The 25,967-nt window shown below is 44.0% G+C and overlaps 1 protein-coding gene across 8 annotated transcripts in view; it reads left to right on the top strand.

The window, feature by feature from the left end:
* Positions 1-25,967, top strand: part of CTBP1 (C-terminal binding protein 1) — a 2,306,313-nt gene that overhangs the window by 1,469,572 nt on the left and 810,774 nt on the right. For 6 of the 8 annotated variants that reach the window (XM_085642592.1, XM_085642593.1, XM_085642596.1 and 3 more), the window contains one exon: positions 25,628-25,684. The exons of the other annotated variants lie outside the window; for them this stretch is intronic. In XM_085642592.1, coding sequence (XP_085498718.1) covers positions 25,628-25,684 — 57 coding nt within the window. The remainder of the gene's footprint in view (positions 1-25,627; positions 25,685-25,967) is intronic. 8 annotated transcript variants of the gene reach the window in all.

A 25,967-nucleotide genomic window follows, 5' to 3' on the forward strand; every position in this document is an offset into this window, starting at 1 on the left:
TTTCCTCCCTGAACTAGCAATGACAAGGGGATCTGTTTTTTCTAGGACACAATTTCTGCAACATTATGAATGTTTAACTCGGGTATGCGGAAGAACAATGAGAATCTGTGTTTACCTGCTGATTACTTACTTTTTACCGCCCATTCCAGTTGTTTTTCCGTGGGCCGATTTTAACAGATCTAATTTTCTGAAAAGTGCCCTTGAAATCCAGCGCCCCAAGTTGTGAAGTGCATTGAACCTGGTACGGTGGACAGAACCGGACTATATATGGCTTCTATGGGCGTGGAAATTGTAATTTTCAAGCTTTCTTTCAACCGTGACCTTTGTACCCCTCACCCAGGATGGTACTGAGATAGAAAATAGGCTCAGATAATAAAAGATTAGTGGCCCTTATCGGCGACTCAAGTAGCTAAAAAAGTGGCCGACATTTGCAAATGGGGATAGATTTGAACTTGTACAGAAGCTATCCAGGTGTTTTGAAACGTAGTGAAGACCACATGCATTTTGGATAGCTGTAGGCAATGTTTGTGGTAGTATCAGAGAAAACCACTGTAATACCGGACCACGAGACTATACAACAGGCCAACAAACAGCCAATAAACAATGGCCTGCTCAACCTGTTAGATAATACTCAAAGCAGAGTTTTATATAGCGCAAACTTGACCTGAATCGGGTATCAGAGCGCTTTACATAGCACCAGTTACATTACATGAGGACACACATTCATTTTTTTGTTAGGCACGGGGAGATTAAGTGATTTGCTCAGAATCACAGGATGTTCAGCGTCATTGCCGAGACTTGAACCCAGTTCCCCAGATTCGAGGTCGACCACCCTAGTCGTTAGGCCAACTCCTCTCCCCTTGGTGCACTTTTTGGCAGCATTCTTGTTGAAAAGACTTGGTAAAGGTTTCTAGCCTCCGAGGGACCCTACCATGAGTTTGGAAATGGGACCAAATTATTATTAGCCAGACGTCTTCTGTTGAATTCCCTTTCTAGTTCTCAAGCAGATATTTTAGTACTAATGTAAAGGCTCATAGTAGCTGTAGTTTTCTAGTTCACCCATGTTTTCCAGTTGAGAATAAAATAATTCCTAGCTAGAGAGGTAATTGTTGGGCAATTACCTCTGTCGGTCCCAGACAGGACAAAAGGGTTTGTGTGTTTTTTTTCCATGTGTCCTCGTGAGCAGGAATGAAGTGAAATGAGAGGCTTCTAGAACGCACTACTACCCAAGGCATCTTGCTGCTTATGGCCTGAATAAGGATCCGATCAGCCCTTAAAAGGAGGTCAGAGAATAAACAGCCATGCCCTTGTAAGTTTTCTGAAGGCTGCATGGCTTTCAGTGCAACTAATATGGGGCTGCAACAGCTTAGCTGTAAAGTAGAAATTGGATTTGCCTCCAAACCTACTGTTCGATCCAGGGACCACGATCTCTCTCTTGCTATTAAATCTCAGGTGACAGGCAGGAATACACAACTGAAATCTTGAGGCAATGAAACTGAGACCTGACTTGTTAAGCTCTTTTTGGGGCAGACCTAGGGGCAGATGTACATAGCTTTTGTATTTGTGATTACCTAATAGCTCATTTTTGCCATTCAGTATTAGGTAATGGCATACAGCGATATACAAATGTGTGTTGAATACATTTAGTGATTTCCAGTGAGTTGCAAATAGACCTACCTCATTAATAATCATGAGGTAGGTTGAAATTTGCAACTCATTGGGAATCTCTAAAATCACATGGATGGCGGCCTTCTTGGGTCAGCATACCACCATGTCTGTGATTGCATTTAAATAAAGCAAGGTTTTTATTGAAATGCAGCCCATTTTCCTTAAAGGAAAATGGGATGCATTTCCAAAAAAATAAATGAAAGGTTTTCTTTAATAATTCACCATTCCGGTTTGCGAATGGGTTACCATCTACCTGAGGTAGGTGGTAAATTGCGAATGTTTTGCGACAGCATTTTGGTCGCAATACATTCACACATACCAATGCCAGTCACTATTAGGAACGGCTGCTCTTAACATGCCCGTTCCTTAAACAGAATCGCAAACCTATTTTGCGATTCGGTAAAAGGTTACTGAATTGCAAAATAGGGTTTTGTACATCAGAAAGGCTTTTTTGCAATCACAAACGGCCTGGTTTGTGACCTCCAAAATACAACGTACATCTAGCCCATAGTTCTTTAAACAGGTTTCCTTCGCACACTGGAAGCCAGTAGAGTTTATGTAGCTCGTTGTCTATCAGCTAATGCCTCAGAAGGTTAAAAATCATGCCAGCTGCTGCATTCTGTGCCACTTAAATTCTAGATTGCAGTGCACAGTTTAGTCCCAGGTACAAGGCATTTCAGTAATCAGGGCAGAAAGCCATGCGCCTGAATAACACTCTTGCGTGATGCCTTGGGGAATAAAAGGAAATACCTTCCTCAAGAACCATGGAACGGCAAGACAGGATTTTGCAAAATGCTTGGCCAAATCACCAGGTGGCTCGTTCCCTTGGCCACCAAGCTTAAAACCAACAGGTCACTTCCTTTCCAAATGATAGTCTCTGTGTTCTTACCGTTAAGCTTAAGACAGATGGATTTAATTCAACTGTTTACCACACACACCTAGAGCCTTGAAAATTGGCAGCGACTGAAAGAGTATCGTGAGAGATGATAATAATTTGTGTGGCAGCCACCTAAGAAAGAAAGAAAAGCCCAAAAGAGCCATTAAGTCCGGCCAGTGGAGTCACTTATAGATTAACAAGGGTGGTATTCAAGCAAAAGCCTTGAGCAACACCACATGGAAGCGAGAAGGGTTTAGATCTAAACTGATCACATGCAGCCATTTGAATTTTGCTAGACAGAAATGAACGGAGTAGTTGGAGAGCTTTGCCATGAACTCCAAGTTGCACCAAGCAAGCCACTAACCTGGAGTGGCACACAGTGCCTAAAGCTGCAGAGAGGTCCAACTGGATCAAAGCGGATGAGGCGCCCCAACAGAGCTCCCCGCTGATCACGCAGAGAGTGGTGAAGTCTGAAAATGATGAGTTAGGAATGATCCTAATAAGCTAAGTCCTACACAGCTGTTCCAATTTTCTTAAATCATTGTAGAAAACGGCAGATATCTTCAACTGAATTACTCTTGCTGTATCACTGTCGCCCAGTGTAGACCTAATCTCATCTTGGACCAAGATGAGAGCAGTGTCAGTTGCATGCTTTAGAAAGCAACTAATGTTCGGTTTGTCTAGGTCTTTAAAGTCTACATGATGGTTTGGGAAGCCGCTTTTCCAACAAATGTAATGGGCCTATAGCTGTCCAAGCCTTCAGGATCAGAGTTGGGCTTTCTCAGAAGGGGAGATACCATTCGTATTTACCATATGTCTGCTATTACCCCCATCATCCCACTTACATGAAACAAAAGGGGAACCCTACCGGATACACTCCTGGCCAGACCCTGAAAGATTGCTATGGGACACGAATCAGGACAGTCCGATTTCATACTTCCAATGGTAACTTGCATTTTGTTTACTGAACCAGAAGTAAAATTCCCCCAAGATTAATCCTGTAAGTATTTTTTTGGGGGGGGGGGGGAGCAGGAGGGTTGGGGATAAAGCTCCATGTCGTAAAATGATAAATTAGACCCAAGGTCAGCGAACTTGTTGCAGAAACTCTGGAAATATGGCCTCACACTTGACAATCATGTAGGACAGATGAAAGAAAGAAGTATGGAGAACTGTTATTTCAAAACCTCCTCAATTTTAACACAGGCAGTTGTCTTTCACCTGCTTCAAGGTATTCTTCTAGAATTTCTGGTAGCCTATTCAGGCTAGTCTGTCCGGCTCAGAAGAAGATCTCCCAAATCTCTCAGGCTGCCTATTTTACAGGATAACCGCTTTCGAGTAATCCGAGAAGCAAACATTGTGTAGTTTGATGGACGTTACTGCTATCATTTTCATAGGAATAAAAGATGCCACACAGAGATTCCCCCGGTATCCTTGTTTGGTTCATTAGCTTCACCCTCTCTGTTGAGCCTGCCTGCAAGATCCCTACGCATCTCCTTAAGCTCCATTTTCTCTATAGCCATATGGGTTTTCAAAGTCACCCCCCTTCATGTAGATAGCACCAGGTAAACTGAAAAGGACCCTGAAGAGTCCACCCAATGGATAGCTGCATCTGCTCGAGATAGCCTTTCATACATACGCCAGGAAATCAAGTGTGTTACATTAGATAATGGTTCTCCCGTATCCAGTATTCATCTAGTAAATGCCTGTCTGTTGGAGAAGAAATAACAGAAGACTAGCTGAAAACTTGCTTAACTTCTACCTTAAATTAAAAATGTCTGGTGCTGCTTTCACTACTGTTAGCACATCCCGGGCAAAGATGTAAATCAAAAAGACAAAATAAATGCACACTCCAAGAGGTTTTATCATCATATGGACCACGACTTTGCCTCAGTTTGCACCTTAGTCTTATGCCTTCAGTAGCACAATACTGGAAAGCTCTCAAAATGAAGTTCAGTCTTTAACACAATCTTCCACTGTATTTGGTTATCTTTCTCGCTCTTCCCCACTGTGATGCTGTGTTTCTGAGCTCTTCTGTATTTTTGGGCAGTACAGATTGAAAACAAACCTGCTTGTCTTTGTAGCCACATGTTGTTAATTACCATGCTCTGCCCCATGTAAGGGAATCTTTAGAGTGATTAGCAGTCTTCACATTACTCAGATTTCAACCTATAAATGGCTTTGGAGATCTGATAATGAGGAACCAAGACTATACAAATTATGTACCACAAGCTAAAAACCTTTCAGAGGCACAATCCTGCCTGGTAATTTGCCGATTAACTTGTAGGTCAGAGCAAGAGAACCCAAAAGTGACTGACTGTCAAAATACATCAAGTTTTGGATTATTTAGAACTAATGATGCAATATTTAATTAGGGAGTTTTATTTAGTGCTGGTATATGACCATGTGGCCACTTGAGAGCATTAGTTAACAAGCATTTGCAATGCAATAGGTCTCGCATTTATAAGAGTTTGAGCTATTGGCATTGTAAAATTACAATGCCTTTTATTTATGTTTTTTGTTTTAAAACAAATAAAAGGCATTGTCATTTACAATGTCAGTAGCATAAACTCGCATAAAAGCAGTGTGCGGCGTGCAGCAGTGTGCGGCGTGCAGCAGTGTGCGGCGTGCAGCAGTGTTTCGTGTAGCAGTGTGAGGCATGCAGCACTGGCGTGCAGCGGCGTGCAGCAGTGTGCGGCATGCAGCAGTGTGCTGCGTGCAGCAGTGTGCTGCGTGCAGCAGTGTGCTGCGTGCAGCAGTGTCGTGCAGCATGCAGCAGTGAGTAATGCAGCAGTGTGCAGCAGTGTGTGGCGTGCAGCAGTGTGCCGGTTGCATCAGTGTGTGCCGTGCAGCAGTGTGTGGCGTGCAGCAATGTTTCGTGTAGCAGTGTGTGGCGTGCAGCAGTGTGTGGCGTGCAGCAGTGTGTGGCGTGCAGCAGTATGTGGCGTGCAGCAGTGTGTGGCGTGCAGCAGTGTGTGGCGTGCAGCAGTGTGAGGTGTGCAGCAGAGACACGTGGAGGGTGAGGAGAGACACGTGTGGAGGGTGAGGAGAGACGTGTGGAGGGTGAGGAGAGACACGTGTGGAGGGTGAGGAGAGACACGTGTGGAGGGTGAGGAGAGACACGTGTGGAGGGTGAGGAGAGACGTGTGGAGGGTGAGGAGGAGACACGTGTGGAGGGTGAGGAGGAGACACATGTGGAGGGTGAGGAGGAGACACATGTGGAGGGTGAGGAGGAGACACGTGGAGGGTGAGGAGGAGACACATGTGGAGGGTGAGGCGGAGGGTGAGGAGAGACGTGTGGAGGGTGAGGAGAGACACGTGTGGAGGGTGAGGAGAGACACGTGTGAAGGGAGAGGAGAGACACGTGTGGAGGGTGAGGAGAGACACGTGTGGAGGGTGAGGAGAGACACGTGTGGAGGGTGAGGAGAGACACGTGTGGAGGGTGAGGAGAGACACGTGTGGAGGGTGAGGAGAGACACGTGTGGAGGGTGAGGAGAGACACGTGTGGAGGGTGAGGAGAGACGTGTGGAGGGTGAGGAGAGACGTGTGGAGGGTGAGGAGAGACGTGTGGAGGGTGAGGAGAGACGTGTGGAGGGTGAGGAGAGACGTGTGGAGGGTGAGGAGAGACGTGTGGAGGGTGAGGAGAGACGTGTGGAGGGTGAGGAGAGACGTGTGGAGGGTGAGGAGAGATGTGTGGAGGGTGAGGAGAGACGTGTGGAGGGTGAGGAGAGACGTGTGGAGGGTGAGGAGAGACGTGAAGGGTGAGGAGAGACGTGAAGGGTGAGGAGAGACGTGAAGGGTGAGGAGAGACGTGAAGGGTGAGGAGAGACGTGGAGGGTGAGGAGAGACCCGGAGGGTGAGGAGAGAGACGTGTGGAGGGTGAGGCGGAGGGTGAGGAGAGACGTGTGGAGGGTGAGGAGAGACACGTGTGGAGGGTGAGGCGGAGGGTGAGGAGAGACGTGTGGAGGGTGAGGCGGAGGGTGAGGAGAGACGTGTGGAGGGTGAGGCGGAGGGTGAGGAGAGACGTGTGGAGGGTGAGGAGAGACGTGGAGGGTGAGGAGAGACACGTGTGGAGGGTGAGGCGGAGGGTGAGGAGAGACGTGTGGAGGGTGAGGAGAGACGTGTGGAGGGTGAGGAGAGACGTGTGGAGGGTTAGGAGAGACGTGTGGAGGGTGAGGAGAGACGTGAAGGGTGAGGAGAGACGTGAAGGGTGAGGAGAGACGTGAAGGGTGAGGAGAGACGTGAAGGGTGAGGAGAGACGTGAAGGGTGAGGAGAGACCCGGAGGGTGAGGAGAGAGACGTGTGGAGGGTGAGGAGAGACCCGGAGGGTGAGGAGAGAGACGTGTGGAGGGTGAGGTGGAGGGTGAGGAGAGAGACCCGGAGGGTGAGGAGAGAGACCCGGAGGGTGAGGAGAGAGACCCGGAGGGTGAGGAGAGAGACCCGGAGGGTGAGGAGAGAGACCCGGAGGGTGAGGAGAGACCCGGAGGGTGAGGAGAGACCCGGAGGGTGAGGAGAGACCCGGAGGGTGAGGAGAGAGCCGGAGGGTGAGGAGAGAGCCGGAGGGTGAGGAGAGAGCCGGAGGGTGAGGAGAGAGCCGGAGGGTGAGGAGAGAGCCGGAGGGTGAGGAGAGAGCCGGAGGGTGAGGAGAGAGCCGGAGGGTGAGGAGAGAGCCGGAGGGTGAGGAGAGACGTGTGGAGGGTGAGGAGAGACGTGGAGGGTGAGGAGAGACGTGGAGGGTGAGGAGAGACGTGGAGGGTGAGGAGAGACGTGGAGGGTGAGGAGAGACGTGGAGGGTGAGGAGAGACCCGGAGGGTGAGGAGAGAGACGTGTGGAGGGTGAGGCGGAGGGTGAAGAGAGACGTGTGGAGGGTGAGGAGAGACACGTGTGGAGGGTGAGGCGGAGGGTGAGGAGAGACGTGTGGAGGGTGAGGCGGAGGGTGAGGAGAGACGTGTGGAGGGTGAGGCGGAGGGTGAGGAGAGACGTGTGGAGGGTGAGGAGAGACGTGGAGGGTGAGGCGGAGGGTGAGGAGAGACGTGTGGAGGGTGAGGTGGAGGGTGAGGAGAGACGTGTGGAGGGTGAGGAGAGACGTGTGGAGGGTGAGGAGAGACGTGTGGAGGGTGAGGAGAGACGTGTGGAGGGTGAGGAGAGACGTGTGTGGAGGGTGAGGAGAGACGTGTGGAGGGTGAGGAGAGACGTGTGTGGAGGGTGAGGAGAGACACGTGTGGAGGGTGAGGAGAGACGTGTGTGGAGGGTGAGGAGAGACACGTGTGGAGGGTGAGGAGAGACGTGTGTGGAGGGTGAGGAGAGACACGTGTGGAGGGTGAGGAGAGACACGTGTGGAGGGTGAGGAGAGACACGTGTGGAGGGTGAGGAGAGACACGTGTGGAGGGTGAGGAGAGACACGTGTGGAGGGTGAGGAGAGACATGTGGAGGGTGAGGAGAGACACGTGTGGAGGGTGAGGAGGGTGAGGTGGAGGGTGAGGAGGGTGAGGTGGAGGGTGAGGGGAGACGGAGGTGGAGGGTGAGGAGAGACGGAGGTGGATGGTGAGGAGAGACGGAGGTGGATGGTGAGGAGAGACGGAGGTGGATGGTGAGGAGAGACGGAGGTGGATGGTGAGGAGAGACGGAGGTGGAGGGTGAGGAGAGACGGAGGTGGAGGGTGAGAGCAGAGAGAAAAATTTAGAGAGAAGAACACATGCGAGGGCAGAGAGACAAATACAGAGGGAATAGCACATGTGAGACCAGAGAGAAAAACATAGAGGGAAGAGCATATGTGAGGTCTAGACGCCTTACACAATTGGCGCCCTGAGCAGCATTTCCTTTTCATGCCCTGGCACAATCAATCTTACATTCTATGTCACGTCACTCAGGAGTACAACCTCGAATGCTAAACACTGACCAATGAAATTACGTGGCGAAACACCAGCCTATTCAGTGTCATGGACCCCAGGGCAAGTAAGTAAATGACCCCCCCAACCTCCTCAATATGCTACAGTTATATTAAATACACAAATTATCAGCGTTCGTGGGCCCTGGTGCCACTGCACCTGCTGCACCAATTGAAGAAACGCCCCTGGGCAAAGATACACAAACAAGGAATCAATGACTGCCGACCTACCGGAACCACTGCAAAATGATAAAATAAAAATACTTTCCACAGAACATTTACGATGGGATGCATAAAAGCGCTACCATTATAGCATTATTAATAGAAGATCGTTGCTACACGTTTGTTTTTGAAGTGTCGAATTCTAACCTGGAGAGTGAGGATGGTATATTTTGTGAGGGCTGAAGAGGCGCATGGCGTGGGATCGCGCTAGCATGCATCACAGCTCACAAACCTCGGACACATTGGGGGCAGCGGAATGTACAACATACAGAAAGTATGTGCATCACCACGTCGTTACAAAATTGCAGAAACCTGATGCTTTGGTTAAAACATGGCCACAATGTTATCAACTACTGCAGAAGAAAAGATGGCCGAATGGGAAACGTGTGGAAGGAGAGGAGTTTTCTTGTTTGAGAACAAGGCTGTAAGATTACGACGACATTTAAAAGTCAATTGCTTCACTTAAGGCGAGAGTTTATTATTAAAGTAAATTAAAGGGAGTGGACAAAAATAACCGGTTCCTAGTCGGGAAAGATTGGTCTAATGAAGCAAAGGTGACCCAAACAAGATGGACTTACAGAGGAATTTAAGGACAGTGAAAAGGAATCGAGCAGAGCATCAAAGGGCTGGGTGAGAAGGGAGGGGGTAATGCAAGGGTCAAAGCGGCGAAAGTGAAAGTAATCGAGCAGAGCATCAAAGGGCTGGGTGAGAAGGGAGGGGGGAATGCAAGGGTCAAAGCGGCGAAAGTGAAAGTAATGGAGCAGAGCATCAAAGGGCTGGGTGAGAAGGGAGGGTGGAATGCAAGGAGCAGCTGTGCAGGTGCACGCCATCGTGCACTCAAGCCCTAGGCCAGCAAAACCATGTGGGTAGCACTTTTGAAAGCCCACTTACAAAATGTCTCAAAGAGACAGCTTTCGCTGTCTCAGCGAGACCTAAAAATGGAAAAGCTACTCCGGCACAGTTCCTGACTCCAAGCTGAAGAAGACTGAACATTCCACAGTGGGAGTCCAGATGGATATTAAAGTGAGAATCCAATTTTACCTAAGTGTTACAGCACCTTTTATTCATCGTCAGGCACTATTTATTCTGTGATCAGGTTCTGTATGTAGCGATGACCAATCATGTAATGCTTTATATATCATGCTTACTACACTGAGCATGATCATTTGATCTAATCAAGTTGAAGGCAAGAAGGTTTTAACATTTCACCATTTTAATTCATTGTTCATTTTTACCATTTAGTAAATTGACATCAATCTAATCTTCAAACAATAAAAAATAATAAAAAATAACACTGTCATAAGACTTTCTAGCATTTCAATATTCCTAATTTCAAGGCGAGCGCATATTCTACTTTCACAATGAGAAAGTACTACTAGAAGTCCAATCCCTGCCTGTAAACCCCGATTTTTCTTTTTTTGACATTTTGAACGACTAAATCTATAGTTCTTGAGATCTGAGGCATGCTCATTCAACCTTCTCTACCCCCCCCAAAATAAATTCCCATTTCTGCAACATGGACATACATAGAATTTCTTTCATTATGATAAAAGTGAAAGGTTGATTTGAATATAACAATTACATGGCAAATGACATATACTGGATATACTACTCCGGATTAGTGAATTATTAAACTATAAAAGCACAATGTGAATACTCTGTTCTAAACTTTTATTCAGTGAGAGCATGCATTTTTCTTCAGTGAGAGCATGCGTATTTATTTACTGTCTCAAATGTGTGCAAGTGGACCAGGGAGCTTTAGATTCCAGGACAAGTAGTACCTTTTGATCAGACAAGTTCAGAACCATTCCCTGTGTCCCAATTAGGCTTTAGATTTTTTCAATCTGATGGGACAAGCACAGGTGCCAGCCCCGTACTGATCACAGTACGGGGCTGGCACCTGTGCTTGTCCCATCAGATTGAAAAAAATCTCCTGTCCTGTGTGAATTGCCATTAGGGTCTTCACTTTCCCTCGTCCTTATAAACATTTATGTTTGACCTCTATCGGACCTCATTTGATAGTTTGGGTGTATGGCTCTGTCCTAGTCCAATGATGTGCTGATCTTCATCAGCCTGGGCAAGTATGTTCTTAGCTTATGTATGTGCCTGGAGGACTACTTGGTGACTATACCTCCTTGGATAAGCCACAACCAGCAGAAACTGAAAGGCGAAAAGACAGAACTGTGTATCTTGAGTAACAATGTGGATCGTTGGGATGGTGCTCTTTGACCCTCAAATATGTTGACTCTACCCATTATGTCCCTTAAATATAGATAACTGTGGGTTTTATTAGGTGAAGTGGCATCTCCAAGTTGCAGGTCAGCTCAATTGCAAGACCAACGATGCTTATGTAGTTGTGGTGTGCCTGCAATTGACTATAACTTGATTGGCAGCTTATATATTGGCTGCCCTGCAAAGGGAAACAGAATTGTGGAGGAAGTGTTCCACCTTACACATTTTGTTTGTGTATCGAAGGCTAGAAGCTGGCTGTCGGACAGTGTCCGCTTTAAGTTTCTCTGGGCCACTTGGTAGGTTATGGTCAGAATTTCTCGATCTCTTGCACTTGTATATCTCAAGCAGAGCTCAGAAAATCTGCATCGTTTAAGTATGCCTCGAATAAAGGAAGTGAGCAATGGAAGTCGAACCGTGTCATTATTCAACCAGAATTGTCTTGAAAGATTTGCTCAACAATCTTTTTTGTCTTATTTGTAATGGACTGACCTGGCCTTCAGGAAGGTATTAAAAACAGATTTGTTCTGCTAAATCACTAGGCACAGTGGCTGTCGCTTCGGGAAAAAATCGGTGTCAGGAAGCCTTTTAGACATGTTTGCTTTAAAAACAAAATAAATAATAATAGGGTAACACTTTTCTGCGATTAGGATGGATATGAGGGTTTTTTGCAACCACGAATAAAGCTACATTTTGCCACACATCTCGCCTAGCAGTCGAGTCATATTTGCTGCTAGTACTGCAATCTGTACGCTGTACGCCTTGGCAACTTTAAAATCGAAAGAGCAAAACTTTTCAATTTTAGTCATAAATAAAATAGGAAAAAACTTAAAAGTGAATGTTGTTTTTGAACCTACTTTTTAAAAAGGGCACAGCCCGTTGGTTACCTTTATAAATTGAATGTCGCAGTCTCAGAAATTAAACAAAATGCGTGCTTGTGCATATCTCCATAACAAGACTTAAACTTCACTTTTTTGGATTTTGTTTGTTCATGTCTTATGTTGTAACAGTGGCAGAGTTCTGCATGTTCAGCATTGGTTTACTAAACCAACTCAAAACACTACTTATCAGTATAAACATAGAAATAGGACAACGACATTTTGATAATGTTGCTCTGCAGGTAGGGTTGATAACATAATTGTTCTCTTATTGTTTAACAACCACGACTATTTGCAAAGTATCGTAAAGAACTTGGAGCAAGTTAAGAGCCCTTCTTATATGCTGAGCTCAGCCACGTATATCGCAGTTCGACGCTTTGTAATGACCTATTCAAAGGCATTTAAAAACATTTGAATGCACGTTTTAATGTGTTTTACCTAGATTGGACATCCAGAAATGAAGGTTTAGACTGAAGGAAGATAAGATAATGCAATAATTGGGCATGGTCAATATTCATTGCAGTGAGGTGCAAGGGCTTCCCTTGCTAGATTGCCAGTGCCATGAGCTGTCCTCCACTTATAATTTTCCATTATGGCTGTCAGAAGACCAGCTTCCGTGCGATGCTCCATAGATGGTTAATCTTGCTTCCTGATAAACCAAGACACCGCAAAGTGAAGTGTACTCCACATCTGCCTCTACTTCTCAAAAATACGAGTAGAGTGTCAAACTAAGTAAGTGTGGACTGCTAAAGTGAGTTCTGCTTTATCCTGACACAGAAAGTACACTGGCCCAGGTGGAGGGAGGCCATTTGAGATGGTCTGATGCTGGAAAGCAATCTTGTAAGGTGAACACATGCTGAGCATGGGGAGAAGCAGGTCATTCTGAGGGCAGTTGTTGAGTTCTTTATGAGAATGGAGATCAGTTGCATGGGGCCCGGAGAGTGACTTACGGGAGTAGGGGTTGCCCCTGAAAGTTTAAAACACTTTCGTGAGCAACCCTTCTTTATGGACTGAGAGGAAGCAGAGTTCATCCAAGGACAGGAAAGGGGGAGGTGAAGATTTGCAAGATTTGTAGTCCCTCTCAGCTCTGGTGACCACTATCAGAACTGAGGTTACTAACGAAATGTTGGGCTCCGCTGTAATCGCTTGCTGGCAGTGTATCACAAGCTGCAAAGTGAAAACGAGTTGATAGTGTTATGTATATTGGTTGAAATGTTAGGGGAAAATAATCAAAAATCACAAAGATTTATTTTATAAACTAAAAGAAAATTAATGGCATTGGAGGCCAGTTAAACACTGGCAAGTAGAACCCCAATGGCGCAGAGGGGGCCCACCCATTTGGGAACTCCCATTCAGCCCAAGGCCTATGAATTTCTGTGGGATGAGTCTCCCAGGCCACTCGCCACAATCTGCAGACCAGCCCCATCTTTTTGCCTTACGCTACTGGTGTATGCCTAGCCCCAGCTGAAGATGCAGACATGTTTGAGGTGGCTGCCAGGTTGGGGGATACGAACAGTACCATTGAAAACAGACATGCAAAAGGGCATTTAAGGGATTCTCCATCATACGATGGCAAAAACAGTCTGGGTTGAAAACAAGGCAAACAATGACGTCCTTTATGGATGTTACAGTATACACCCTGTTCGATTTATTGTAGAGTTGGGGTGGCAGATGGAGGATGAGATGGGTGCCTTGGGGTCGATGTGACCTGTTTTCAATACCTCATACCTGTCCACTGTTAAGATTCTAAGAACGGTACTGTTGGAAAATGGGTTTCTGGTTGACTAGGATGTGAGCCGTGGGCAAGCAGCAACCACAATCCTAATCAAGGTAAGAAACAGGCAATTTCTCAATTAACTTGTGCTTACCCTCTGGTAGCTTGACACAGCACAGCCAGGTTTAACTTTAGAGGCTATGTGTTAAGTATTTGTGCAACACTTCAAAAACCAAATCGGTGAAAACACCACACAAAACTATTCTGCACCAAGTTAAAAAAATAAGTATGATTTTAATAGATAAAACAAGATCAAAGCGAGTAAAATCCAATTAGTAGAATTGGAGAAACTGAATTTCAAAGTTTTTAAGTAAAATAGCGCCAAGAAGCAGAAAGTGCTATCAGGGATATCTGGTCATGCCGATGAGGACAAAGTCACAAGGTCAAGCTAAACACGATGGAACGTGGGTCTACTACAGGGACTCAGTTAGACCCTCTTAATAAAGTACCTCAAATCCTGGTTGTGGAGCATTGTGTGGATACACGTCGAAGATGTGTCACACAGCAGAGGCAATGCGTCGGTTCCGAGATGCGACGACGTTGCGTTGTGCACTCCTGATGCGTTGATGTACAGTTTCTTGATGACAGGGCTTGCAATGCGAAATCCGTTGTCAAGGATGCAAGACGCAGTATAGGCGATGCGTTGCTTCCGATGAACAGTGAAGCTATGATGCAGAGTTTCATTGTCATCGTCTAGGCTACTGTCACCAAAGGATGCGAGGAACTTGCGCTGACCAGCGACGGTTCTGAATGTGATGCATCGGTCCCAAGATGCGGAGGTGGCGATGATGCGAGTCATTTGAAATTAGGTCAGTCCATGAAGCCGAGGAGATTTGTCTGTTTCACTGGCAAGCACCTTAGACCCACTTCCAAGGGTCCAGGACTGGCTTGGCACCACTTGGTAGGGTAGACTCACAGACGGCAGAGTCCAGGTGCAGGGGTTGGAAGCATGTTATATCTCTGATGCTTCAGATTAGGAGGCCAGCCAGCTATCCCTTGGAGTCACTGTGGGTTCTGGTATCTAGCGATGCAGGTCCAGTCCTTCTTGCCCAGGCAGAAGGGCAACAGGCAGCAAGATAAGCAAGAGTATCCTCCGGTCCAGAAGTGTACTGAAGTGGTGGTGTGTGAGGTCTAGTACTTATACCCAGCGGTGCCTTTGAAATGGTGATGGCTTTAAAGACATACCTTTGTGGTGCACAGAGGTCCTACCTTACTGCCATGGCTCCAGACTCACAACAAGGGGGTAGGCAGCCCTTTGTGTGGCGGCAGGACACAGCCTATTCAGCTCCTCCCTCCCATCAAGCCACAGCTAAGCTCCCATTGCGTGTGGCTGTCTAGGGGAAATGCACAAAAAGCCCAGCTGTCGTCCATTCCAGATGTGATCAAAGACAGGCAGCAGGTACCAAATGGCTAAATTAAGAAAATGCAAACTTTCTACATTTACATTTGTTCCAGGGGTAAAATCTGACTTCTCAAAATTGAAAATGGAATCCAGGGAACTTTTTCGAAAAATTCTTCTAAGATCGTTCTTCAAAGACCAGGAAGACACCACACGATCCGAAGGGTCCGGATTACGAAGGAAATCCACCTTCTGCCCCTCGTCTACAGCATCCCCAACGATGTAGTAGCGTTTAAACATGCCGTATTATCATCTTTGAATGTACTTGAAAAGAAAAAAATTGTTCGTTAAAAACAATATCTCACGTGAACCTAGAATGGCCATCAATTCACTCAAAGAGCAAAAAACTTCAGTCATTGGGCCAGCTGACAAATGCGCTTCCGTGGTCATATGGTCCAAAGAAGCCAACCTAGCGGAGGTCAACAGTCATGTACAAAACCCGCTGTGGTATCGACGCATTCCGCAAGATCCCACTAAAGACATTGAAAATATCGAGGATAGTTAACGAAGTAATTGAAATGGGCATTTTGGGACCAAAAGAATCTGAGTTCCTGATTAACAAACATCCATGTACTCCAGTACTATACTTTCTGCCTAAGGTTCATAAGGATGCTGCACACCCCCCAAGAAGACCAATTGTTTCCGGATCTGATTCAGTTCTAGAGCCACTGTCCAAGTATGTGGACATCTTTTTTTAAACTGGTTCTACTAGAAGTTCCTTCTTATTTGTGCGATACCATGGAATTCATCAACAAAGTTGAAGGGTTCGAGTTTGACCCTACAATCCACATTTTAGTAACCATGGATGTAACATCCTTCTACACACAAATTCCCAGCAGGATACGCTGGACTCAATGGAATTCTATTTAGAGCAACGTCCAAGACCGCACCAAGCACCAACTCAGTTCATCCTCCGTCTGGCCTCCATATCCTTGCGTAAAAACTTTTTCAAATTTGAGGAGGACTTTTTCCTACAAGTCAAAGGGACAGCCATAGGTTGTCCCTTTGCTCCAGAAATGGCTGTACTGTACATGGCCATGTACGAACACCGATACATTTACAACAACAATCCATACATTGACCAATTGGTGCAATGGTACAGACATATAGATGATGTGCGGTGTATTTGGAAAGGCACAGAATTGTCTTTGAATGAATTCCATATGTGGCTAAACAACCGCAACCCAGACATAAAATTCAGCTTGTCATACAGTAAAAAAGTCTCGCCTTTTTGGACGTGGGGGTAAAAACATCCCCAAATGGCTTGATCACGACGTTGCATACTAAACCGACAAGCAAAAATAACACCTTACATTACAGCAGTTACCACCCAAGAAATTTGAAAAATAATTTGCCTTACGGACAATTTTTACATGTTAAACGATATTGCACCAGGCGAGAGGATTATGAATTACATGCTGAAACATTAATTAGGAAATTGAAGGAAAGAGGCTACCCGCACAAGCTACTCAAGCATTGGAACAGAGCCTGGTTTACACCAAGACAACACCTGCTACAAAAAAGCAAAAAGCACCTACAGAACAAATAGTCTGTGTCACAACCTTTGGACCGCACACTCATTCCTTTAAGAAGATTGTAAGCAACAACTGGCATTTGATTGAGGGTTTCTTACACAATGTGGGCCCCCCACTCTTTGCTCTTAGGAAGAACCGCAACATTGGGCAGCAAGTCATACACACCACTGCGCCACTCATAAAAAGAACAAACTGTGCACCATGTTGAATCTCAAACCAATTGAGGACACCACCAGTGCAGTAATTGCTCGGTCTGTAATAAGACCATGGAAGGAACCACCTTCACGGACGGCCAGAGATATTGACGTCACAACAAATGTACAAATTGTAAGACTAAAAACGTGGTGTATGCCATTGTGTGCCCATGCCAAAAAATGTATATAGGCAAAACCAACCAGGAAGTGAAGCAAAGGATTGTGCAGCACCGATCAAGATTAAAAAACAAGGTTCTAACAGCGCCTATGGTAAACCATTATGTGGAATTCAATCATACCGAAAAAGATTTCAAATGGACCGTACTCTGTGCTGTTGCACCCAACCCTAGACGTGGTGACTCTGAAACCCTACTTACAAGAAAGGAAGCATACCTTATAATGAGGCATGAGCGGGCTCAACAAAATGACTGAGATTGCCAAACTATAAAACACCTTTCAGGCTCTAAACACCTGTCTAGAAGGGAATTATCTCTGTCAGAACTACGCCACCCAGAATGCAATGCAATTGGCTTAGTCACACCAACATGATTTGAATGTTCCATCATGGTACTTGCAGACGTCTTTGTAAAGAGACTGCGGCCCGAAGTCATTATTGAGAAACAATCGGTGCAAAAGCCCGCAAGTTCTCCAGAAGAGAGCAACTACCTACAGTCAAGTGACGCAATTCTTAAGCAACCGCTTGCATTTTCAAACTTGGCACCGCGCAAACAATCTGAATACGAAGCACACTGTGTAACGTTACTTGGTATAATGCTTGAGCACCAGCCGTCTAGAAACAGCGTGTATGCACACAGAACTCACACTGTCTAACGTATATTCAATCAAAGTTTACTCAACACATGCGATGGTATCACACACGCCACTGGGTTATTTAACTTTCGAGGCATGCCGCGACTAAAAATAGATGTCGGCATGCGAGTCCTACGTTTTCTATCAAAGTGAATTCACAGTAAAGTGTCATTACCACTAAAGAATTTCTCACATACTTTTTCCAGACAGGAGATGGATGTATAATTAAAAACTAACTTTCGCACCCCATTTTGAAGATTTGTTCAGAATTGTCACTGAAGGTCACTGCTGCCCCCCTGTACTTTCAAAAGTTAGAAGGTACTTTGTGCTGTTGAATAAATATAAGCAATGGAACAGGGTTCTTTACAGGTAGAAAATATACCTTTTTTATTTTTTTCCTGATGAGAATCCCCCCCCCAATAAGATGAGGTTTGAAACGCGTTGACACCAGCTCTTGGGATATGGCACTTACAGGGTGTGCCACGAGAGGATCTTTGTACCAAGACCTCTCTCCTATTGACAACATCCCGCAAAAACTATAATTCCCAGAGCCCAAAACACTGGCAGGATTACAAAAGAGATTCTTTGTTGAATCACATTTTTCCGCCTAGTGTTTCCAAATGTAGTAAGGGACTGGTCTTACATGTCTCGTTATGTTTTGACACGTTATATCTGTTGACTGTTTTGTTTAATGATTTGTTTGATATGTACTTTTCTACAGTGTTTGTTATACATGTTGCAAAAAGAAGTGTTGCCCAATATGATGACATGATCAAAATGCAATCACCCCTTTTTTCTTAAAGTAGAAAAAGAAAAGTGAAATAAATCACACAGGCTTCTGAATTAAGGACAAAGGCTTGTTTTGTGTAGCAATTTGTTTAAACTATGCTATCTAGATACAATGTGTGTATACAAAACTTTCTAAAAGTGGCATTTTCAGAATTGCAATTTAAAATCGGACCTCCCCATCAGTTTGGATTTTGAATTGTGATTCCAGAGACACTAAACACGAGCCGATTACATCATCCCATTTGAAACTTACACTCATAAATTGTAATAAGGTGATCCTAGTGTTATCCAATGGGAGATATCAGCCTTGCAGTAGTGAAAAACGACTTTGAGAGGTTTTTTTACTTCCAGGACATGTAAAAGGTATATGTCCTACCTTTCTAAAGACAGTGCACCCTGCCCTTTGGGTTATACAGGATCTACCTTAGGAGTGACCTGCATGTATAAGACAGTAAGTTTTAAGTCTGACATCAGGTTTATTTTGCCAGATGGACATGTAAGTGTAAACTGCACACACAGGCTCTGCACTGGCAGGCCTGAGGCATGGTCAAATGGCTACTTGAGTGAGTGGCATAATCAGTGCTCAGGTCCACTAGTAGCATTTAATTTACAGGCCCTGGGTTCAGGGAGTACCATTTTACTGGTAAATAAATATACTGTATAGGTATGAACCAGTACTGCCATGTTTAGGGGAGAGACCATAAGCACTTTAGCACTGGTTAGCAGTGGTAAAGTGCTAATACCAGAAAAAACAAGGTCAGAAAAAGTGGAGGTGGAAGGCAAAAACGTTGGGGGGAAGACCACCCTAAGGATATCGGGTTTAATGGGCACCCTCTCACTCAAGCAAGCTGGAGTATTATCTCCATTGATTTTTTTTCTTTGTTTTGTTTGAAATGTTTCCCATTGCAAGAAAAGTCTTCTCAAGGGTATTGTAGGTGGGGGAAGTGTGTGCTGAGAAAGTAGTAGAATGCAGTCAGATTTCCACACATACTACATATTTGATGCCATTGTGAATGTTGAATACATATATCTAGCTATAACATTGGGAAACAATGACCGTGCTGGCTTCCAATGGTTAAAATAGAATAGTAAAAGGCTTCACTTCCCCTACAAAATGGTAAAACTATCAGTTAGATAACCAAACAGACATGTTCTGCCATCAGGAGTCCCCCAATCCTTCCCTTCTTCTAGACACAAAACATGAGATGGTCATTCTTTTACAAGAGCCAATTTCTCATCAAAGTTCAGAAAACACAGGTGCTGTAGACTTCTGTTGGGTAAGGACAAAAGCCACAAAAATACTTTTTTAACTATCCTTTTACTGTCTTCCTTCAAACGGTCTTTAGAGTGGTATCGTGGGTTAAAAACAATTGGACAAGAAGGGAGATCAAGTAATTACCAGTGATTGAGATTAATTTAAGCATCCACCCTTCTCATTTGTGTTTTTCTAAGTGATATGCCGCAAGTGTAACAAGTATGTTTGGACAGCTTTGCTCTAGGATTCAAGCTTCACATCACTGACCAGACCCAGCCTGGCCTAAATCCTTTCAGGGTTGCTTGCGCAGGATTTGGTCTGGCATTTGGAATGGACCTACTGGAACAAAGTCAATATAGATCTGCATATTGCTGGTCTCTTAATAGAATGGTATATTGGACTGAAAAAAGAAGAACTGAAATACAGCTCGAGTCATTACCATTGAGGGAAGTTAATTCAAGCATTTAATCCGTCGCCTTTATTCCCTTCAAACAATAGTGGAATTCGGTTCTGGGAATTTATCCTGACAGAATTTATTTTGGTGTGTGGGACAACTTATTAGGTCAGCAGGGACAGAAATATTGCCCAGGGTACTCCCAAATTACTAAATTTTAATTTTACATTATGTTAAGAGGAACAGAACCCGTGTCAGAACGCAAACTAATTTTTCCCACATATTCATAGGCCATAACCTTGAACTGGTTATTTTTTGTCTTGTGGTGCTTTCTGGCAGGATACATATGCTTCACGCATCCCCAATCTGAGCAAATAGGTACTTTGGAGATAAGCCTAAAACATTAAGTCTTAAGTTATCGGATATGAACTAAAATATCACATTTTTTAATATTTTACAATGCAACAAGAGCGAAGGCGTCTCAATTTACACTCCAAAATGCATTCTTGGCGGTGTGGAGAGGGGGAAGCTGATAGCAATTATTTTCATCCTGAGGCAGCTAAGCCAATTGGAGTCAGACAAACTAGACACTGAGCTTGAGGGCTAAAGAACAACTATACAGGCAGACAGATACCCAGGACTTTGAGAAAACATGGTGTAGTGACAGTGTAGCCTCAAATGATGGCTACAGGCAGAGCAGAACCTACCCTGCTTTGCCTGAAGCGGTCCTATAAACAATGGGACAGGAACGTTACTGATACAGAGGATAGGAGCCAACATAGCATATCTCTACGAATGAAAACCGATTTCCTCCAAACAAAGGATTCTGACAAGTTAGATATTTTACATTAATTCTGTAATACAGATTATGCAATGTGCAGAATCAATAGCTTAATATTGTGACCTTTCCACCTTCTTCCACGAACAAAGTTTGTACGTGGAGTCATCGGCCATTAAAACCCTCAATGTCAAAAAGCTCCTAGGACCTCCTAGATTTAGAATTTGTTTCTAAAAAAACGTTTTCTGGGATGTTAACCCCACAGCAAACAAATTTCTGCAACTCTTCACAAATTGGCACAAATACTGTCTCTAACTTTGAGGTCAGTATCTCGCTACTCCCAAAATCATGGAAAGACCAAGTTATAGTGTGTATTCTTAAAGATCTGTAAAACCTGGCCCAGCAAAAGTGACTACCCTATGTCGTATTTGCCAGTGGTACTAGGTGAAAATGCGCTTCACTTAACTGGGTGTGATAATAACTTGGAGTTGACCCGTCTGTAAGCTAATTTGTAATAGCCTTGGGTTGGCCGAATAGATGGCAGTGAGATTATTACCCTGCTACAGTGGTTCCTGCTTTCACCAAGGTCTCCCAGTCATGATAGGCACGTACAGTGTCTAATATCTATTTTTAGATGTGGAATGGTGTCTGCCTGCAAGATTGTTACAGAGCAAAACTACACGGGGTCTCTGGATACCCACCTTCAATATTTATTTTCAGCCAGGTGACCCAATTCAGGTATTTGCAAAATGGGTTAAGAAGGAAATGGCCAAAAGCTTTGTTCGTACGAAATGGCCAAAAGCTTTGTTCGTACGGCCTTTATCATAATGGGGTTGGTTCTCTGGGGCATATCCTGAAATCCCAAAATTAGTGACTTCGCAAAGCTTGTGTTAGCACATCCATCAAAGTACTTCTTTACACATGGGATAAAAAGGCTACAAACCGCTTTTGCACCATGTCACAATTTTCATTCAGAACAACTAAGGAGTCTCTTTGATCAGCAGGGGATGTATGGGTTTAGAATAGTGTCTGATATATTCTGTTAGTGACCATCAAGTCATTTGAGAAATGTAAGCATACAATTAACACACAAGAATGGAAGAAACTATACTTTTAACAACTGACACAGGCTGATGTATTGAGTCAACCAGTAAGGTGGGCTGCGACCACGAACATCACCCCTTTTGAATATTTGTTGTCTTTGGCCTGGTTCTAAAGATTATGTGGATGTAGGGTTTGTATAAGTGTAAATACCCAGAAGAGCGTCCTGGCACTAGGATCAAGGGGAATAAGAAACTGAAAGCGAAATGAGTCTTAAGATAATTAAGGGAGTGTAAGATGGGCAAAAGCCAGATTTTAAGCCCTTTTGAAAGGACAGAATGTACTCATGGTTTCAAAGTTGTAAGGGGAGTGAGTTCCAGTACTGAAAGCCAGATGAGTGAAGGTTCACCTGTCCATGCGAGAGGGGCAAAATTATGGAATCATTAAGAGCTTGGCAAAGGCGGAATGCTTTCTGCACAATACTTTACTGCCTGAATTTAGATTGCAAGTAGTAAGGGCCAGACATATGATTATCCCGGAGGATAGTGCACAAGGATTTAAATATCACTACTTTAGGAATAGAATACCAGTAAAGCGAACACAGATAAGGAGAGACTGGAAAGTGTGATGGAAGACTGAATGAGAACAAGGCGTGTGAACAAACAAGATGGAAGCTCTAGTGTTGCAGTGGTCCAGTTGACTGAGAATGACGGCTTGCACAAATGCAAAGCGGGAAGCTATTTGGATAAATTAAATGATTTTAAGAAGAAGTTGAATCTGAAAGAAGCAGGCAGAGCATGTTCTATTACACAGATTGTGCCCTGAGGTAACTGGGGTATGGGTGGGGCCAAGGTGAGATGGCCAAGAATCAGTGGGCCAAAAGAGGGGGTTGCTTTAGTCACTGACCACAAATCTATTTCAGTTTTATCAGTGTTGAGTTTGAGGGAATTATGATTCATGCAAGAAACTACTGCTGGAAGACGTTGTTGAAATTTGCCATGAGAAGTAGATGATCCACCAGTCTTAACAAATGTTGTGTTGTCATTTTAGCACACGAGTGTAAAGCCAAATGAACAAATGAGGTGAGCCAGTGGTAGTAAATATATATTAAAAAGTGTGGGACTTAAAGATGTTCCCTGTGTTACTCTATGGATCGGTGTTTAAATTAGGATCTAAATGGTGGAAGATAGATGTCCTATGCTCTGTATTTTGGGTGGCAGGTGATCTAGCCCAGGGCATTTCTCCTGATCATGATCAGAAAGACAGTGGCTTAAGAGATCATAAGAGACCATGTGGAAGTCCGCATAGGGGTCAATAAGACCAGAACTGTACAGCCTCCCTGATCATTGAGCTGTCTAAGGTCATCCAAGATGGAAAAGAGTAGATTCAGTACTGTCCAGAGGCCAGAAACCCAGCTGAGCTGCATCACGGATGTTGTTAGAATCTAAGAATGTAGGTAGCTAAGAACTAATCTTATTTTTCAAGGATTTTGGTAATCTGAGGAAGTAAAGAGATTGCTCTGACATTGATAAGGACCGATGGATCAGCAGCGAGTTTCTTAAAAAAAGGAACAACCAAAGTTTGTTGTAGGACAGATCAGTGTGTTCTGAAATTAATCTTTTTCATTCAGCATTGGGGTGATTTTGACCTGTCCAAATTTTGAACAATGGGCAGTTCAGGGGTCCAGATGAGAGCTGGATGTAATGGAGGCCATCAATTGTTTTGTTGGGGTTAAGGACATGAGGGTGAAATCTAATAAAAAATGTCTTCTGGGTGAAAAATGTTTTCTCCTCTAAGTCAGTGAGTGAGAAAGAGGAAGAAGGGAACTCCATGATATTGAAGATTTCCAAGTAACTTCTTTCCGCAAAATAAAGGTGTTCATGGACATAAAGAAGAGCTGGGAACCAAACAGAGTGAGTTAGATAAATTACTAAGATTTAGATCGACTGTAAAATATTACTAGTAGAACCATACATATGCAATCGCTCTCATACATGTAGTGACTTTTCTGTAATAGAACAAGGGAGGTAGCATCGTTTAGTTGGGATTGGAAACCAGATATTAGTTGACTGTGTAGTCCAATTAAAAGGGTGAAGTTGTCGTCGTTTTTCCTAATTTGATTCATTTCCCTTAATTCTGGAAAGGAGAGACTGGGACGCCTGGGGTGAGATATGAGATTTCAGTAAAACATCAATACATTTTTATTTATTTTTTTAAATAAAAAAAGTTTAACAGCGAAAAAATATTAGGGTGGGGGTAGGAGTTAACCCTAGAGACAGAGCAAGGCTTGTTGAGGATCTCTAACCTTTTTCTTGACAGTGGTTATCTGAACCCTGTTCTACATGTGTGTCCCTCTGCTAAACCATAATAAAACTTTTTGGGCTGAGAGAATTTGATTGGCGGGGTCAATGGACTAAAACTTTTTTCAAAAACTGGTGAGGTTGAAAGAACTTTTGAGTTAATAATATACAATGTAGCACTGAATGTTGTTTTAAAACTAAATCATATAATTTGTTATTTTGTCGGCAAACTCAGGTAGCTTTCTTCACCCATTTCTGAATAGGCTGTCCAGGCTAATAACTAGCCAACCTTGAAACTACTTTATTGAGCAGTAAAGTGGGGTCTTCAATAGGTTAGAGTATACTGGTAATCTTCGAGCACCACCCAGGTTGAGGGGTGGAGGTGGGCCTCAGCTCAACTATTATGTTTCTATTATGGAAAATCTGGTCTACATACAGTCACCTGCTATTGTAGCCATTTTTCCTTCACAAAGTATCTATACTACTGATGTGAGTTTAGTATGTGTGTAGCAGTGTGATTAGTAGCAAAGTGGGTAGGGAGGCTTTACACCTGTCAGATGATCTCTGGACTAGTGGTCCAAAGTTTATAATTCTAGTGCCCTTCGAGGAAGCAGGGAGGGGTTTCGCATTCTTGCTGTCCGATCTCTTGATTTTGTGGTCAAGTTAACTAGTTTCACTATTAGATTAGGTGATCACAAATGTTGCCATTTGGCAGTATTATAAATAAGTTTTTTGTCATTACCCAAGTCAGTAAACTTATGTATTTAGCGTCAGAAGGATGAGTGAGTCAGTCAAACGTGTAACTTCAGGTTACACACAGATCTCAGCATCAAGCTCTGAACTTACTCAACTATCGTACCCTAACATCGCTCCTGGATTCCCGCTCCTCTTCCGATGTGGCTTACAACTGGGTCATGAAAGTGATGTTTTCTCTTCCTAATTTGTGTTCAGATTAATTAAATTAAAATCATGTACAAGAAAAACTAAATAAATGTCACACACCAAAGAACCAACGGAGAACATTGGCCCCAAGAATAAACCAAAACTAAAAGATTATTATTCAAAGGTAGACTTCCCTGGCTCATGGAAGTCCAAGCTCCTCACCCATCGCTTGGGGTACATCTAGATATTCTCCATCAAATAATTTCATTGCAAAAGTTTGATTTAGGACCCCATGTTTCTGCGTCAATGGCTAACGAAGTGTTTCTCTAAAATATCCGAAGTTTGTAGAGAATTAAATCAAACGTTCAAGATCAATTCCACTATGAGAGCTACAGTCACAAGCCGGGGCAGCCTCTTCAGCGGTTGTGCAGCCTCCCCAGAAGCAGAATGGCTCAATAGAGAGCATAACTTTTTCATGACCACTGGATTCAAATAAGTGACAAATGAGACTGTTGTACAACTCTTTTGGTATGTTTGTTAAACTGACAGAGACATCTCTTCTGCATATTCATCAAAGAGTAAACAAGTGACCGATATTTTTAGATACTTTCTTTATAAGCAGCATTTGTGTATTGCGTTCTACTGCACCGTCTCGTTCCTCAATGTGGACTTAAGCAATCTGCTTTTTCGAGGGTTCTTACCTATGTGTTTATTGTAGGTTTTCAGTATCATGAACCAGACCCAAAGGGTATCCAAGTGTTTCACGCAGCTGAAGGTAAGAACATAACTTAATCAGTAGTCTATGTGGGGAGAAGATCAAGTGCAAGATTGGATATTCCTGTTGGTGATGGAGATCTTAAAAGTTATTGATCACAAGTAATAGTTGAGGTCATAAAGTTATTTTTAGCTGTAATCCTTTCCCTGCTACGTTGTCTCTCAATATTTACTTAGTTGCTAGCTGTTCTCTTGCATATTGTTTTGCAAATCTCAGATTGTCTGTTTCTTTGTTTTGCACAAAAAGAGTTCTATATCCTTTTATTTTACTTTCATTTTAACTA

Source organism: Triturus cristatus, chromosome 2_2, assembly GCF_964204655.1.
Source record: "Triturus cristatus chromosome 2_2, aTriCri1.1, whole genome shotgun sequence".
NCBI classification, from domain to species: Eukaryota; Metazoa; Chordata; class Amphibia; order Caudata; family Salamandridae; genus Triturus; species Triturus cristatus.